General features: G+C 40.6%; 1 protein-coding gene across 1 annotated transcript in view; it reads right to left on the minus strand.

The window, feature by feature from the left end:
* Positions 1-18,541, minus strand: part of ada (adenosine deaminase) — a 102,884-nt gene that overhangs the window by 45,495 nt on the left and 38,848 nt on the right. The window contains exons 4-6 of the mRNA XM_041205606.1: positions 17,353-17,496; positions 9,746-9,861; positions 6,069-6,193 (exon numbers count right to left, since the gene is read on the minus strand). Of these exons, the coding sequence (XP_041061540.1) occupies positions 6,069-6,193; positions 9,746-9,861; positions 17,353-17,496 (385 nt within the window). The remainder of the gene's footprint in view (positions 1-6,068; positions 6,194-9,745; positions 9,862-17,352; positions 17,497-18,541) is intronic.

Consider the following 18,541-nt stretch of genomic DNA (forward strand, 5'->3'; position numbering starts at 1 on the left):
AGTGTTCTTTAGGGAAGGAAATGTGCTGCCCTTACCTGCTCTAGCCTACATGTGACTCCAGACCCACATTTGACCCTTAACTGCCCTCTGAAATGGACTAGCAAGCAACTCAGTTCAAGGGCAATCAGGGACAGACAATAAATGCTGGCCTTGCCAGAACACCCACATCCCATGAAAGAATTTTTTAGAAATCCAAGTCTCATTTTGGTAAGTCTGCAATCTCTGCAAGGTCTCCTCAGGTGTCACACTTAGAATTGAATTCAGTACTCAAGGTGTAGTCTAACTAGGGCTTTTTATAGTTGCAACATGATTCTTAACCCTTTGCATTCGAGTCCTGTACATATAAATACCAACATTCTATTAGCTTTTTTGGGTTTTTTTGCTAACTGTTCAGAAACATTTTAATGATCTATGTACCTAAGCCTTTTAGAACCTCCACTGCTTCTATAACTTACCCGACTCCTTTGACAGCACCTTACAAACCTGCAACCTCTACTGCCTATAAGGACAAGGGCAGTAGACGCATGGGAACACCAACACCAGCATGTTCACCTTCAAGCCACACACCATCCTGACTTGGAACTTTGTCGCCGTTCCTTCACTGTCACTAGATGAAAATCCTGGAGCTTCCTTCCTAACAGCACTCTGGGTGTACATACACCACATGAACTGCAGCAGTTCGAGGCAGCAGCTCACCACCACCTTCTCAAGGGTAGTTAGAGATGGGCAATAAAACTGCTGGCCTAGCCAGCAATGCCCGCACCCTGTGAATTAATTAAAAAACAAAATTATCTACCTTTTTCGGGTCCAAAGTGGATGACCTAACATTTTTAAATCCATTTTCCACAGTTTTGCCTAGTCACTTAGTGCAGGATATTGAGAGTGCTGAGCGGGGGGCTCACTGATGCGAGATGACGTCGGGCGGAACTCCTGACATCATCCCGCGTCATTTCAATTTTCAGGTCAGCGGGGGCGCAGCCGAATCAGCTGTGTGCCTGCCGACCTGTCAACAGCCAACTGAGGTCATTTAAAAAGTAATTGAACTCATTAAAGAACCTGCCCGTCCAACCTTAAGGTTGGCGGGCAGGCTGGGACCCTCGGCAGGCTTCAAAAAATGGCATGAAACTTCATCCTCCGGCAGGATGAGGTTTCATGTAGGTTTTTAAAGATTTAATAAAATGTTAATTAAAAATGATGGACATGTCCCAATTCATGTGACAGTGTCACATGAGGGGACCTGTCAGGGAAATTTTATTTTTCTATATTTAACATTTTTGAATTTGGCGCTGATCTCCCTGAGGCAGCACTTAGCCTCAGGGAGACGAGTTAGTTCTTTCCTGCGCATGCACAAAAGAGCGCACTCTCGGCTTAGGGAATCCCCCCCCTCCCGCCTGCACAGGGAGTGCATAGCGCTTCCTGGCGGATGTCACACTGGGCAGGCCTTAATTGGCCCGCCCATGTAAAGTGGCTGCGCGCCCTCAATGGGGGGTTCCGATCGGAGGTGCCGATCAGAGGCACGCCTGCACGCACCCGCTCCTGAACATCCCCCCCCCCTCCAATGGGTGGGGGGGAAATTCTGCCCTTAATGTATTAACTCTACTGTAATTTTATACTTCCATCTTACATTTTCCATCTTACTTACAACATTGCCTATCTTTGTATCATTGGCAACTTGCAAACTGTTATCTAAGTTAATAATCAACAGTGATTGGCTGACGCCCCACAGATCTCTCTAGGATGGCACAATTCACATCTTGCCAATTACCTCTGCTATCTCTCCTGCCATTCAGGCGATCATCTCACAAGGTCCATAATTGCCTGAAGTTCCATGAATTTCTATTTTAGCTAACAGTTTTTTTGAGGGACTTTATCAAACGCCTTTTGGAATCCACATAAATAACATTCATAGACATTCTCTTACCCATTAGTTTGGTCCCCTCTTCAAAATATTTAATCAGATTGGCCAGGTATGACCCACCCTTCACAGTGACATCAGGCAAGCAACGTACCACGTGAGACTCTCAATCCTGCTAACAAAGGATGCTTTTCATCCCCTAATTATTGAATCCCTACAAATTGGTCTCCTCCTCTCTTTCGGTAGCCTCCTGCTAAAGTTTGTGGAATTTCCTCCTCCTGTTGATTAACTAATTGCCCACTACTCTTGAGTAAATATGGTCAAGTTGGAGATTTTCTGTGATCTGTTGTATGCATTTATGGCCCTGTATTTAGTAAGTAGGTAGCTCTGTGTTGTACGTAGCTTCACTAGGGTGGTGGCTCCTTTAAGATATGCTTGCTGCTCCTGGCATGCCATTCTACACTTGCCAATAAACCAATATTATCTTCCAAGAATGACAGTGATGCAGGAGATGATACATGAATTACTGGATCAAGAGGTTACAGATTGTGGTGATATATAATTCTGTTGCAGTTGATAGCCAACAACATCTGGTGGATGCTCAGTTGTATCCTACTAAGCACAATGGCAGCACCATCACTACATGAGGAGCAGCCTCATTTTAACTTATTGAGGACTGTACGGCTGTGTGGTAATCACTTCTACAAATCATGTGACAGTCGGTGACAGTAGGCAAGCAAGACAACAAGTAGGCTACTGCTTGTGTTCGTTCTCTCATCATCTCCCATAGGCCAATCCTAGCAGTTGTGGGCACTGAAGACTGTATCCAGAGTACATTCTTCACCCTTGCTTCTGCTGTGCTCCCTCCAACATGGAGGAGTACTAATTTATCAGTGGGAGAGGAGGAGGTAGTACGGGTGGTGAGAAGGTGGCACAGTAAAGCTCTTCCAATTTGTGCAGCAGTACCAACTGTTGGTAAGGAAGACATTGCAAGGTTGACTGGATTGGAATTGCCCAAGTCTGGTTATAATCAATGGCTGGGTATTTACCACTTCAGATGGCACTTGCAGTTTAAAGCTGGAGTCAGGTATCAGTAAACCAGGTAGACATGGCATGTTCCTATCCCTGAAAAATGTTAGTGAATTAGTTGGACTTTTATGACAATCCAGTTAGTTTGCAAATGTCCAGAAGTGTTGAATTTAATTTCACAACTTGCTGCGCTGAAACTTGAACTCGTAACCTTTGGATTTGTTAGCCTGGGTACCATAAGGTTACCATACATTAAAATGACTTTATGCCTATGAACAGGATTATTTTAAGCTGTTCTTTCTGCGCACTGTTTATATTAGCGAATAATTGTACTACCTTCCACTGAAGTGATGGCACTGCTATTTGTTCCTTATGGAATCTCAGTGGCTGTTAAATTTTGGGGACTTGTTGTGGAATTACACCCATGGCCTTGGCCCTTCCTTGGAAACATTAGTATTTTTGAATTGAACCCCCAAACACTGTCTGCGAGATTTGCTAAACTGGAGCTTTTTTTTAATATTAATTATGCGTTTTCCTCTTCGCCTATGCAAGCTCACACTAAGTGCTTGCAAAGGTTCCAATCAAAAAATAAAGAGTTCTAGCCTTTCATCACCACAACAAGGTTGGATGCCTTTAATAAACATTTGTCTGTTGTATTTCTGCTCAAAACTAAGCAAATTGCAGGAATAAACTTGACGACATATTTTGATGATTTGACTGACAAGATCTGCTCAAGTATGGATGGGTGTACTCTGTGTTGATATATCGTGAAGGAATTATATGACCCACCTACCCCATAGGTGTCAATAAGGTATGTGGAGGATGTGCAGGAAATCTCTGCTATAAACTTATAATTCAAAACAAGCCATCTATCAAAGATTATGAGTAAATGCGGTAATCTATTTTCAAGTTAAAAATTCCAATGGTCCTCTTAATACAATCTTAGAAGCAAAATTATATATTTTGGTGCTGTATCTGTGCTTCATTTTACCTACCCAATTTTCAATTTCCCTTGCATACAGGAGTGACTGGTCAACAAATGACCCATCATTTGATTCACAGCTGCATTGTAATATGGGCTTACTGCTAGCACAGATGACATGCTATTGATGAACGACACTCATTGGTCTGCTTTGATAGATCAGAAAACTGTTACAGACAGGGCTGGGCTAGTATTGTGAATAAACCTATCACCCATGGCATTGTAATTTGGAGTGTTAAGCACAGTTGTAATACTTTGATGCCAAGATACAGTAGTGCCCGCCCTATCCTTTCAAGGCTACAGCTCAAGTATTACTATGGAGTATATACCAAGAAAAGTTAGAGCCTGATTGCTGAAGGGAATTCACTGATGATTGGATGCTGCTTGAAAATCCTTGGCTTCTGCCAAGGGGAGATGCCAGGTTATGAAGTTCAGAAAAAGCAGCATGTAAAGATTGGCTTGCTTTTTCTTCTTTCTCTGTTTTGGCAGTGTGATGGTCATATACAATTTGACATGTATAAACAGATGTACTGTTCATGTCACTATGTATATGAATAAGGCACATAGCCTTTATCCACTACAGTGCAACAAAGTTAAGTTCAAAACTAATACGTATTTTTTTTCTTCTTCAAACCAATGAGTATTGAAGGTATATAAAAACAGAAAATCATTTATGTAAGACAGAAATTAAATATTAAAGCTCAATATTATTTATTGGATTGATGTACAGCTGTACAGTTGCCTATTTTCTCACTTATAAATAAAAACCTGAATGAGGGAGAACAGTAGAGGGGTTTAGATATAAAAAAATTACGTGTTTTGATTTCTTTATTCATAACATATTACTTAGCCTGAAAGTGCTGTTTTGTGATCTGTAATGTACAAAATAATACTCCATTGACATGACAAGAATTCTCATAAATTATGAGCAAAAATTACTTCCTGCACAGTAAAATATTAGCAATATTTAATAATCAAAAGGATCCAAAAGGACATTTTAAAACACACTTTAACCACCACCTTCTGAGCAGTCAATCAGATGCACAACATGCTCAAGTCAGAGGGGGATGGGAAACACAGCCAATGAAGTAACCAAGTCTACCAGATGCAGGAGGATATGCTATCTATAAAATATATCTTAAGAAGCTTAAATTAGTATACTGATGAAGCTCTAATACAAACCTAGCCTAGTGGTTTATAGTCACAGAATTGTCTCAGGGAATCCCAATCGTCCAACCAAATGCTCAGCAGAAACCTTGGGCAGAATTTTACGTCCTGCAAGCGCCTGACCAAATCGGGCGTAAAATCGCGCGAGCAGAAGTTGGGTGAGTGTCCCAACATCATTGCGCACTTGCGCGATATTTCACTCAGCGGGCGTGTTTCCAATTTTTGCGTCCACTGACAATTAAGAGGGCAATTAAGGCGCAATTGATTCCGATTTTTCATTGCCCGCCCAACTTTACGGTTGGTGGATGGACGAATTGGCCAGGCGGCTTTTGCATTTTTCAGCAAACCTCATCCAAAGGTGGGATGAAATTTCCATGATGAAATAAAATAGAAATAAGTTTCTATGGACAGCATTCTTATCAGCTATATTTTCAGGTGATTGATTATAATGCATGGACACTTTTTTTCAGCTGTTAAAACCTATATTTCAGCTTTTTCAGGTCTCCAGCTGCCTGAGGCAGCTATTTGCCTTTCAGGGAGCTTTTGCTCAGCGCTCACCTGTGCCTGCGGAACTGTTATTGCCCGACCTCTTCCCACCCCCACCCCAGCAGCGCTGAGCATTTCAATGCGCGTTTCATACTGGCTGGCTGTTAATTGGCCAGCCAGCCTGAAATCACGGTCAGGGGCTGATCACGGTCGGTAGTCCTTTTCCCAACTGCTCCCATGCCAATTGGGCACATCTGCCAAAGGTAAAATTCAGGCCCTTGTTTATGTGGTGCACCTAAGACTTCCACCTATGATCCACTGATCAGGAGAACCCAAGGATGCTACAGTGAAGAGGTCCTCTACAGATCCCAGGAGTGTATACTGAAATGCTGATGAAGTGCAGCAGGGGATGCACAGAATGCATTCCGCAACAATCACTACCTTTTGTAATTTTCATGTTTCTAGAAGGGAAAAATAGAATCTATCTTATTTTTGAATTTAGTTCCAGCATTCCCCATTTAATTCATCGTGTTGAGGATAAACACCTACCTCATAGGCCATGCAATGGCCTGAGTTGATGTCACAGTTTAAAGATTCATCACCTGCCAAGTCAATGCCCACAACACCTTCATTGCGATATTTCTTACACAGGCTCACAACTTCAGCAGACCATTCTGAAAATATATCAATACCATCATTTTGTCTTTTTATGATTGCATTCTTCAAGGAGGCATTATTATAACTCAATATTGTTTTCAATAACCTACTTAATTGTTTTAATAAGCAGCACTCTTTAGTTTTACTTGTATAAACAGCTATTTGTATTTTATAGCAGCTTTAATGCAATAAAACACCCAAAGTACTTCATAGGAGCATTATTAAACAAAATTTGACACTGAGCCAGAGAGAGGGAGATATCATGGCAGAGACCAAAAACTGGGCCAGAGAGAAAGAAGCTGCATCTCAAAGGAAGAAAGAGAGTTACAGAGATGACCAGAATAGGCAAGCAGCTGAAGGCATAACCACCAATGGTGCAGCCATTAAAATCGAGAATGCTGAAGAGGCTAGAATTAAAAAGCACAAATTTCTCAGAAGATTGTGGGGTTGGAGGAGATAACAGAGGTAAACAGGGGTAGGCTGATGGAGGGATTGGAAAACAAGAATGAGAATTCCTTTACTGGGAGCCAATACAGGTCAGGAAGCATAAGGCTGATTAGTGAATGGGATGATGTGAGTTAGCACATGGGCAGAGTTTTGGGTGAACTCAAGTATACAGAGGGTAGAATATGGAAGGCCAGCCAGGAGTGCTTTGGAACTTTCAAGACATCCATGCGGATTTCAGCAGCAGATGAATTGACTCAGGACAGAGTCAGGCAATACCACGGAGTTGGGAATAGTTGTTCCTATCTTAAGACTAAACCAAAGCGAATTTGATTCATGTCTGCCACACAAAAACAGTAACTTCATGCCATGGTGTGCATTTTAATAGTGAGCCAGGCTGGGAAATGCCATTTTTGAAGCTAATGCAAAGAGTGACACAATTTAGACACCAAATTTTGGATATCCATATTTGACCACACATCTACATCTTTCCTGAAACTGCTGTACCATTTGAACATAAATTACAATGAGTGCAATAAGCTTAACTGTTATTTTGACTGCAAATTTTAGTGCAATATGTTTTAGAATTAATAAGAGAACAGGTTGTAATGGATTCAGCAATGAGTAACAATCCAGAATGAGCTGACTGCAGAGGAGCATCTCTCAAATAGTGACAATGATATGGTTATATGTTGATATTGAGTTTGGAGGGGAGAATGGACGGTCACAAATAAATTTATGTCAGGCAAGTGTCAATGGGGTGAGGAATAAATTGACCACAGTAAACCAGATTGAACTTTTAATAGCTAAACGTACAGACAAAAAGTGAGAACTCTTCAAAGGGGTATTTGGTATGAGACAAAAGGCAAAGGCTCCACTTGTACATTTAAGCAACTGCGGCCAATAAATGAGGTAAGACCAAGTGTCAGGATAAATGAAATTGTTTACACGTAAGCAATGTGGAAACCCAGCAAACTGAAGGGGCTAAAAATAGCAAGCAACACACGTGCAGAAAGGTAGTATGAAAAATTAGCAAGGGATATCAAAGTTAACAGCAAATGTTTTATAAATATATTGAGAATCATAATGGAGAATATGGGCCCATTAAACTCAGATGCAGGCCAGATTATAAATGAATAATAAAGAAACAACAGACTTGATAAATAACTGGGGTACTTTATATCCATTTTCACAATGCAAGAAGAGCACAAATTACCAATGGTACAAGGGAGTTTAAAAATAAGTCCAAGGAGAGGAACATGGTGGATTTAATATAAGTAATGAAAACAGTCATGGAGAGATTAACAAGACTAAAGATAAACAATCTCCACAGTCTGATGGCATCCCACCCCAAGGTGCTAAAAGAACTAGGTGGTGAAATTGATGATGCACTTGTCACATTTTTCCCAATGTTCTCTGGATTCACAAATTGTACCCCTTGGATTAAAAAATTGCAAAATGTAACTCCATTTTTAAGAAAGGAGGTGGGAAGGATGCCGTTTACGACAGTCAGGTCAGATTAACAAATTCTGTTAGTCTGAGCAAATTCTATTATTTACCATCAGAGACAGAGTACTTGAGCACTTGGACAAGTATCAGCTAATCAGCACAGGTTTATTTTGTGTTGGTCACACCAGACCAATGTAGTTGACTTTTTCTTGTTAAAAAAAAACTCAGCATGGGGTCAGGCAGCATTGGAAAGTAGGGGATCCAAGGGCTGGCATAACTTTGGGGCAATGGAAAACACAATGAGATTCCAAGGGTTTCTAGTACTGGAGATGTGATTTGTGTTTTGGAAGCATGGGGAGGAATCCAACCTCCAGGAGCAATGGGGTAACTGGGCAGAAAATTCAGTCTCTCTCCATCTCTTTGCCCCAGGGGCTGTCTTGTGTACTCCCCTATCTCATGGTTTCCTCACCACCAGCTACTCATCTTTCCTCTAACTTATCACTTGTATCAAGATTATACCATGACACAGCAGTGCCAGTTGCCAACTGAACTGGTAGGCAGCTAGTGAGGAAATGGAAAACAGAGGACAATTAATGTGGGAGGTCAGAGAGGAGACAGAGGCAGCTGGAGAGTGCAGACTAGGGTCTAGCAGCAGTTAAGGGAAATTAAAATCACATCAGGTAACAATCCTTCCTCCCACCTCCAGAATCCCTGTCTTCTAATCCCTTCCTTTGTGCTGAGCTTAGAAATGGGCTTTTAAGGTCAAATACTTTGTACAAGTAAAAATGCGAGTACAGAAGAAATAAGAACAAAAGAACAAGAAATAGGAGGAGTAGACTCTGCTCTGCCATTCAATAAGAAAATGACTAATCTGATATTGGATCAACTCTACTTTCCTGCCTGCCCTCATAATCCTTGACTCCCTCATAGATCAGAAATCTGAATAAATTTAAGCCTGAATTATACAAAGACCCAGCCTCCACTCCTCACTTGGATAGAGAATTCCAAAGGATAATGATCCCTTCCTCATTTCCATCTTAAATGGAAGGCCCCTTAATCTGAAACTATGCCCTCAGTTCTAGATTCCCTCATGAGGGAAAATGTCTTCTCAGCATCTAACCTGTCAAGTCTCTTCAGAAGCTTATATGTTTCAATAAGATCACTTCTCATTCTTCTAAACTCCAATGGATATAGGCCCAACATATTCTACTTCTCCTCATAAAGCAACCTCTTCATCCCAGGAATACAATGTAACTCTCAGTGTGGCAAACTGGCACAAAGACCAGACGATAATCACAAGGTGGCTTGAGGAGGCTTCAGGTAGATCAAGGCAGCAATGACATTGATCGGAGGGAAGCAAATGCAAAATATACTGTAGGAATGACAAACGCCAACCTTGTTTCTTCCAGCTTTATCATACGCCAGTCAACCCAAGATAAGCCTAATCAAGTGGTCAGTGGGATGGCATCATCGTGTTTGGGGACTCAGCTAGCAGGACTGAATCACAACTCAGTATACTAAGTAGAAAATTGAACAGTGACAGAGAAACATGACAGAAAAGTGTTAGGTGTTTCAGGGAGCAAGTCTGACAATTGCTGAAAATGCTGCAAGTTAGAAATAAAATTATTAATAATTGGACAGGTGAAAATATATTTATACCAGCAATACCATATTACCTGGCATGTGACGCATGCAGCAAAGAATGGACCTTGCTTTGATTTTAAATTCCTTCTCTCCTTCCTGGAGACCCTGGTTGACAAGGTGAACTACTTCATCTGGAGTCAGGTCCCCTCTGATTACGAAAATTAACACACAGAACAAGTGAGGCTCTAAATCACTAGTTGTCACAACAAATAACAGATAGATTAATCAGACAACATTTTGTGCATATTTATGCAGTCAAGCCTGGATAAAATGTTAATAACTTCTACATTGATACTAGTTCATTTCAGAAGTGCTACACGGTACATATTTTTAATAAAATACTGAAGGTCCCTGTGTAAGTAATTCTATATATCCATTAGGTTTATTGTAGGGTGGCCACTGTTTATTTTATAGACCAAAGGTTAAACACTAGCAAATGAAGTGTCCTTATTTTTACAAATGCCCATCTGAAAGAATGACTGAAAAGTCAGCACAAATATGAAGAAGTATGAACAGCACCTCAGCAAATAAACTAACATAACACCAATCTTTAATAAGGGACATAGGAAACATTACACTTCTGAGTATCACACTATTATTATCTTGTTGAATTCAACACCACTGACAATTCCTGTAAAGTGGTTTTTGCATCCTGTATGAACTGGTACGTTCCTTTACCTGCCCAATAGCCCGGCAAACAATAGCAAGACTCAGGAGCTGAATAAAAAAGATTTTCCACTGCATGTACCATTTGCCATGACAGTATTATTCTTGTTTTCAGTAGGGAGGCAGATTGGTTGCCCCTCAGAGAGAGACTATGGTTACTATTACAAAAACAGGCTTAAAATTTCCTTCTAAAATGACAATAAGGCTAACAGTGCTCACTGTTATTTAGGTGCAAATGCCACACCAGCTTCAGGTGGGAGCAGATGCACGATTAAACACAGAAATTGAGAGATTGTTTTCGCAGATTCACCAATCTACTTTTAGCTTTGTGAAGTGCAAGGGTTCTGTTCTTGTATGGTAGGTACGAAGTAAGGTCATCACAGGAATCTTGAGCCCAAGTACCTGAAGGGTTAATTACTGTTCGTCAACCTCTGGCACTGAAAATTAACTATCACAATGTGGTGTCTCACTCCTTCTGATTTTTATTGTTGATGGGAGATCTTTTTTTAAATTTAAGGAAGTTTTTTCCCCCAAAAACTTCCTTTTTTCTCTCGATCTAATTTCTCTCACTTTCTCTTTCTGTGCTTCTTTTGACATTGACTTCACCATTCTAACTTACACTCCTTATTCAGACCTTGCGCTGTTTGCTTCACAGTCCTTCAATCTGATTGGTTAAGGAGATACTCAGTTGCTTGCTCTGTTCATTCAGATCCCAGGTTCCCTGTAGAGGATTTCCATCTCGAACTTCCAATAACTCGCAGCCCAAATCCCATGCAGGTAAGGTCAAATCTGACTAACCATAGGTGCTGTACGCTGATAAATTACAGGGATTTTTGGTTCAATTTATGTAGCACTTAAATGTAGAAAAATGTTCCAAGGCACTTCAGTTGCATTTACATAAATTGATTTTTAGTATAGCTATTAAAGATAATCAGTTGAGCTGGTAAAGCAGCTCATTTATGCTTGCTAGAAGTGACATATTTTCATACACAGGGACCTATTCTCTATAAACAAAAGGAATAATTGCAAACCTTGCACCTTTTCTGTTCAGTTGCCCAGGAGCTTGGGGAGCCTATCGTCCCCTGTTCCTTTCTCCATGGCATTGCCTTGGCCAATTAGAGTCAACTTGCCAAACAATCAGCACCCTTATCTCATATAGTATAAATTGTTGTGATCGTTTAAAGTTTGGCATTCTTGCATCTGGCCTGATGAGTGCAAGACAAAAAGCTTCAGTAACATGTTTCTCTTTTCAACAATATTCAAGTTTTATACTACCATGTGACTGTTTGCTATTAAATAGGCTACCACCAGCCTATCAGGTACTGCAGGGCAGGCCATCACTCACTGCATAAAAACACCTTTTCCCATCCCCCACTTTGCCAATTATCTTAAATGAATTCCCTCTGGTTAGTGGCTCTCTTGCCATTGGAAAAAGCTTCCGCCCATCAATTCTAAAAGCACTCAAATTTGAACACAATTACATCTCAACTTAACCTCTTCTATTCTAAGGAGAATAATTCCAGCTTCTCATCTCTCCACATAACTGAAGTGCCTCGTCTCTGGTACCATTCTGGTAAATGTCCTCTGCAACTCCTAAATGAATCTTCAGAAACAGCATATTAATTGTAGTTTACAAATTTAGCTACTCTTAGCAAATCAAAAACAAAGATACTTCTCCTAAGCTGTCTGAAACATAAAATTGATCTTTGAAGGTGGATGTTCACTTCTTATGTAATGAAACATGACCGCAGAATGGAAAAGTCCAGTCTCCATGCTAACTTCAAATTAATTGATGAACTGGATGCAATACCAATAAGCCAGCACAAAATAATTCTGCTCAGTAAGATAAGAGCCCATGGTGTTAGAGGCAAGGTATTAGCATGGATAGAAGATTGGCTGTCTGGCAGGAGGGAGAGAATGGGGATAAGAGGGTCCTTCTCAGGATGGCGGCCAGTGACTAGTGGAGTTCCGCTGGCGTCAGTGCTGGGACCACAACTTTTCACTTTATACATTAATGATCTTGATGGAGGAACTGAGGGCATCCTGGCTAAGTTTGCAGATGATACAAAGATAAGTGGAGGGACAGATAGTATTGATGAGGCGAGGAGGCTGCAGAAGGATTTGGACAGGTTAGGAGAATGGGCAAAGAAGTGGCAGATGGAATACAACATGGGGAAGTGTGAGGTTATGCACTTTGGTAGGAAGAATAGAGGCATAGACTATTTTCTAAATGGGGAGAGAATTCAGAAATCTGGAATGCAAAGGGACTTGGGAGTCCTAGTCCAGGATTCTCTTAAATTTAACTTGCTGGTTGAGTCGGTAGTTAGGAAGGCAAATGCAATGTTGGCATTTATTTTGAGAGAACTAGAATATAAAAGCAGGTATGTGCTGCTGAGGCTTTATAAGTCTCTGGTCAGACCACATTTAGAATATTGTGAGCAATTTTGGGCCCCGTATCTCAGGAAGAATGTTCTGGCCCTGGAGACGGTCCAGAGGAGGTTCACGAGAATGATCCCAGGAATGAAAGGCTTAACATGTGAGGAACGTTTGAGGACTCTGGGTCTACACTCGATAGAGTTTAGAAGGATGAGGGGGGGACCTGATTGAAACTTACAGAATACTGAAAGGCCTGGATAGAGTGGAGGTGGGGAAGATGTTTCCATTAGTAGGAGAGACTAGGACCCGAGGGCACAGCCTCAGAGTAGAGGGAAGACCTTTTAGAACAGAGATGAGGAGAAACTTCTTTAGCCAGAGAGTGGTGAATCTATGGAATTCATTGCCCCAGAAGGCTGTGGAGGCCAAGTCATTGAGTGTATTTAAAACCGAGATAGATAGGTTCTTGATTGGTAAGGGGATCAAAGGTTACGGGGAGAAGGCTGGAGATTGGGGTTGAGAAATTTATCAGCCATGATTGAATGGCGGAGCAGACTCGATGGGCCGATTGGCCTCATTTCTGCTCCTATGTCTTATTGTATTATGATTGAGATGTCCATCAAAGCAGTACAGCCTAATCATTGACCCATCCTTTCTCAAACATCTGACTCATGTCTCCATTCCACACATAGCTTTCAGTTAACACCACTATTCAAGTTGGTTTAATACAATTTATATGGCACCGAATAGTGTATGAAATTCAGGAACTTGTAAGGCATTAACACATGTTGATGCTTGTAACTACAATAGATAAACATTTAATCTATTTTTCAAAGAGATAGTCTGGCTCTAACAGTCAAATTGTCACCTGTTATTAACAATATTTAGGATCACAACGGCCTTGGCCATCAACCAAAGCATCGTAAATAACAAATGCACAAGGCTCGAACGTCCACAGACAGTTTCTCTAGTTTCAGAGCAGTCATGTATCACAATAACTAATCATTACAAGGTTCCTTTTTTGAAACCTTTATGTGCCAGATCCAGCAAGATAAACCATGTAACTAATAGAACAGGGAAAACTGCTTCATTTTTATCACAGAATTGATCCGAGAAACTATTTTCCAGTGAGTTTAATGTCAGTTGTGGGTAAATATTATGAGGCAGAGGGACTAAGAAACACCTAGATTGATATGTTATCTTAAGAGGGAGGGTTGGTATGAATTTTTGGAGAAGTTTAGCTCAGAAAATTTACTGGAATTCCTTTGAGGAAATTGTGAATAATAAAAGCTCTGTGAGCACAATTTATCTAGTTTTGGGGTTCACAAAAAAGGAAGAGCAAACTAAATACACAAAAAAATGCATGCTGATGAACAGTACATGGAATTTAACATCAGCAAAAAGAAGAGAGAGAAAGGAAACGAAATAAATAAATTGAGCGAATATAAATGCCAGCTCTGAGATGTAGGTCAAGGCAGGAGGGAGATCTGAGTTACTGGTGCCCCTTATCTGTTAAGCAGTCCCCCAGGTTCGAGGATGACTTGCACTCCAGTTTGGTGCAATGAGTTCTGAGGTGGCTGATAAGCCCAATGCACAATCTGCAGACTCCGCCATATGCAGGGCAGATGGCGCTTGGATAGACGGGTTGATTGGAAGTTTGAGCGTTCCTTCCGATGCCTCGACTTCACCTCTACACATTTCTGAAGTCTCTCAATGTGGTTAGTTCCTTTCCAGATGAGCCTTCTCCAATTTGATTAGATGTTTGAACTCTTCAGTGATCCTTTGAGAACATCCCCAAAGCATTTCCACTGTCCTCCTGGGAGTCTCCTGCCACAACCAAGTTCCAGGTAGAGCAGTTGCTTCAGGAGTCTGGTGTCAGGCATACGAACTACGTGTCCCACCCTGCAGAACTGGTTTTGTGTGATTAGCACCTTGGTACTGAGCAAGTTGGCTTGGGAGAGGGATGCTGCTGTTGGACAACTTTTCTTGGCACTGAATTTGGAGGATTTTGTGAAGACACCACTGGTGGTGCTTCTCCAGTGCATTGAGGTGTCTGTTGTAGGTTGTCCAAGTCTCTGAAGTACATAGGAACAGAGGGCCACTGTTGCCCGGTAAACCTTTATCTTAGTCTCAGGTTTGAGATCCAGCTCCTCAAATATGCTTTTCCTCTGTTGGTCAAAGGATGAGCAGGCACATTGGAGGCAATGACAAATTTCGTCATCTATGTCTGCCTATAATGCATTCAAACCCAGAGCACATTACTTACTATTGCTGTACAAAGCTTAGAGCACAAATCCTAGGAGGTGACAGATTTTGTACAATGGGCTAGTATTGTTCTCCTAGAGCACTGTATAACATTGCTGTACTACAAAACTATCTTGGCATTGGAAGTAGTGCATCTGAACAGATACCTAGTTTTGGGCATCTTAGCAATGAGGGAACATTGGAGTAATCAATCCACGGGTCTTCAAAGGAAAGAAAGCACCAATAAATTGTTCATGTATTCAAGATCCTTAAGAGAATAGATAGATTGAACTGCAATACCACTCTTGAGAATGCCTTCAATTCTAGAATCAGGGGTCTCAGCTCAAGTTAAGAGGGATAAGGTAGACTGTTTGGGCAGAATTTTGCCGTCGGCGAGCAGGGGGCGGGGCCACTCACCAACGTGTAAAATGACACAGGATGATGTCGGGCAGAACCCCCGACATCATCCCGCCCCATTTAAATTTTCAAGAAGACGGGGGCGCAGCAAAATCAGCTGTAGACCCACCGACTTGTCAATGGCCAATTGAGGCCATTGACAGGATCAATTAAACAATTAAAGGACCTGCCCGTCCAACCTTAATGTTGGTGGGCAGGCAAGAAGGCCCGGCGGCAATTAGAGAAAACATGAAACCTCATCCAGCGGCGGGATGAGGTTTCATGCACGGTTTTAAAAATTTTAATAAAGTTATTCTGTAAATTATAAACATGTCCCATCTCATAAGACATTGTCATATGAGGTGGACATGTTAGCGGATTTTTTTTTTCTATTTTTAATATTTTTCAAAGTGGAAGCGATCTCCTTGAGGCTGTATTTAGCCTCAGGGAGATGTACGCACTTTCGTGCACATGCTTGAAAGAGCACACCCTCGCTTTTAGGGAACTTGTCAGCTCCAACAATTCTCTCGGTACCACTTCACTGATGATTGTAATTTTCCCGAGCTCCTCCCTCCCTTCCATTTCCTGATTTACAGCTATTTTTGGGATGTTATTTGTATCCACTATAGTGAAGACCGAAACAAAATATCGGTTCAATTCATCTGCCATCTCCTTATTTTTCATTATTAATTCTGCAGAATCACTTTCTATAGGACAAACACTCACTTTGTTAATTCTGTTCTTAGTTAAATACCTATGGAAACTCTTACTACCTGCCTTTATATTTCTAACTAGCTTTCTCTTGTACTCTAATTTTTCTTCCTTATCAATCTTTTGGTCATTCTTTGCTGTTTTTTATATTCTGTCCCAATCTTCTTACCTGCTACCCATCTTTGTACAATCAAACACTTTTCCTTTAAGTTTGATACTATCTTTAAATTTTGGAATATCTTGGAATTTTTCTTTCTCATTGGAATGTATCTATTCTGTGTATTCTGAAATATCCGTTTAAAAGTCCACAACTATTGATCCATCCCTTAACCTAATTTGCCAGTTTGCTTTAGCTAGTTGTGCTTTCATGCCCTCATAATTGCCCTTATTTAAGTTTTAAATACTAGTCTTGGACCCAGTCTTCTCTCCCTTAAACTTAGTGTAAAATTTAATCATATTATGATCACTGCTACCTAGGGGCGCCTTCACTAAGGATCATTAAATGACCTCAATCGCATTGCACAATACCAGGTCTAGTATGGACTGCTCTCTGGTTGATGCCTGAACATGCTGTTATAGGAAATTATCCCGAAAACGTTCTATAAATTCATCATCTAGGCTACCTTTGGCCATCTGATTTTCCCAGTCCAAATGCAGATTAAAATCCCCCATGATGATCACCGTACCTAAAGCTCCCATTATTTCTTCCTTTATACCTCATCCTACTGTAAGGTTACAATAGTGGGCCTGTACACTGCTCCCTCAAGTGACTTCATGCCTTTATGATTTCTCATCTCTACCCAACCTGTTTCTACATCCTGGTTTCCTGAATTTAGGTCATCCCTCTCTAATGTGCTAATACCATCATTAATTAACAGAGCCATCCTTCACCTCTTCCTAGTTTCCTGTCCTTCCTAAATGTCATGTACCCTTTAATATTCAGGTCCCAATCTATGTCTATCTGTGTCCTTTCACCTGTACTGAATGTTAAGTTGATACTGGACTGGGAATAACATTAAGGGCTCTTTTTTCTGGTCATATCTTGATGAAGGTCATAGGAATTATAAAACAAATAACAAATTCTCTAAAATTACTCAGTGTAAAAGAGTTCTTTGCAGTTTAACAAAAAATAATAACTGGAATAAGAAATATTTAAAATTATATTAACTATTAAGCATTGTTGTCAAAATACTGAAAAAAATTATTACCTCATGTATTGTTTTTCAGGTAATGTATTTTGATTACTTACGGGTTTTGGTTCCAAGGAATAGGAATAACATTGGAGTTGGCAAAAAGATGAGGACTGTATCTTGCTTCAAAATATATAACACCTTCTCTTGCTTTCATTTGCACAAGTTCATAAGCTATTCTTTTCACAGCTTCCCGGTCTCCACTACATGCAAAAAGAAAAATAATAAAAATCAATGTTTATTTTCAGACAGAGAAACCAAAATCATGGATATTTGAATACAGGCTTCATGGTCATCGTCAGACTTGTAATTCCAGATTTGTTATTGAATTCAAATTTCACTATCTGCCATGGTGGGATTCAAACCCTCATCCCCAGAACATTACCCTGAGTCTCTGAATAATTCAGTGACAATACCACTATGCACTGCCTCCCTTGGAGTTGACATGTAGCAAAGGGGCAAATAATGTATATCTGGCACAGCAACAGGTTTGGGACAAAAACATGACCCATCAATGGCCTTCCCAGGGCTCATGAATCCAAAAGTCAATTATAGGTATACAAATAATAAAAAGGTAATGAGAGGAGGGTTGAGGCTACTAGGTATCAAAACAGAGACCTACACATGGAAGTAGAGGGCATAACTGAGGTACTGAATGAGTACTCTTCACCTCTCTTTACCAAGGATGAGGATGCTGTCAAGGTCATAGCAAAAAGGTTGAGATACTGGATGGGTTATAAATTGATAAAGGGAGGATATTCGAAAGGCTGGCTCCACTTAAAATTGATAAGTCACTAGAATCCGATGGGATGCAGACAAGGATGCGGTGGGAATTAAGGGTGGGAATTGCAAGGGTACTTGCCATAATATTCCAATCCTCTTTAAATAAGAAGATGGTTCCAGAGGACCAGGGAATTTCAAATGTTACACCTTGCTCCAAGCTTTTTTGGTGGAAAAGCTTTTGAAGTGATAAATCCTTAACAAAATTAACAATCACTTGGACAAATGTGTGGATTAAAAAAGAAACCCACTTTAAATTTGTTAAAGGCAAATCAGGATTAACCAGCTTGATTGAGTTTTTTAGTGAGTAACAGAGTCAAGGAGGATAATGCAGTTGATATATATATGGACTTCCAAAAGGCGTGTGATAATGTGCCACATAGTATACTGGCTAGCCAAGTTGAAGAGAGAGTGGCAGCATGAATACAAAGTTTGCTGAGTGGCAGGAAACAAACAGTCAGGACATCC

The sequence above is a fragment of the Carcharodon carcharias genome, chromosome 14 (genome assembly GCF_017639515.1).
Source record: "Carcharodon carcharias isolate sCarCar2 chromosome 14, sCarCar2.pri, whole genome shotgun sequence".
NCBI classification, from domain to species: domain Eukaryota; kingdom Metazoa; phylum Chordata; class Chondrichthyes; order Lamniformes; family Lamnidae; genus Carcharodon; species Carcharodon carcharias.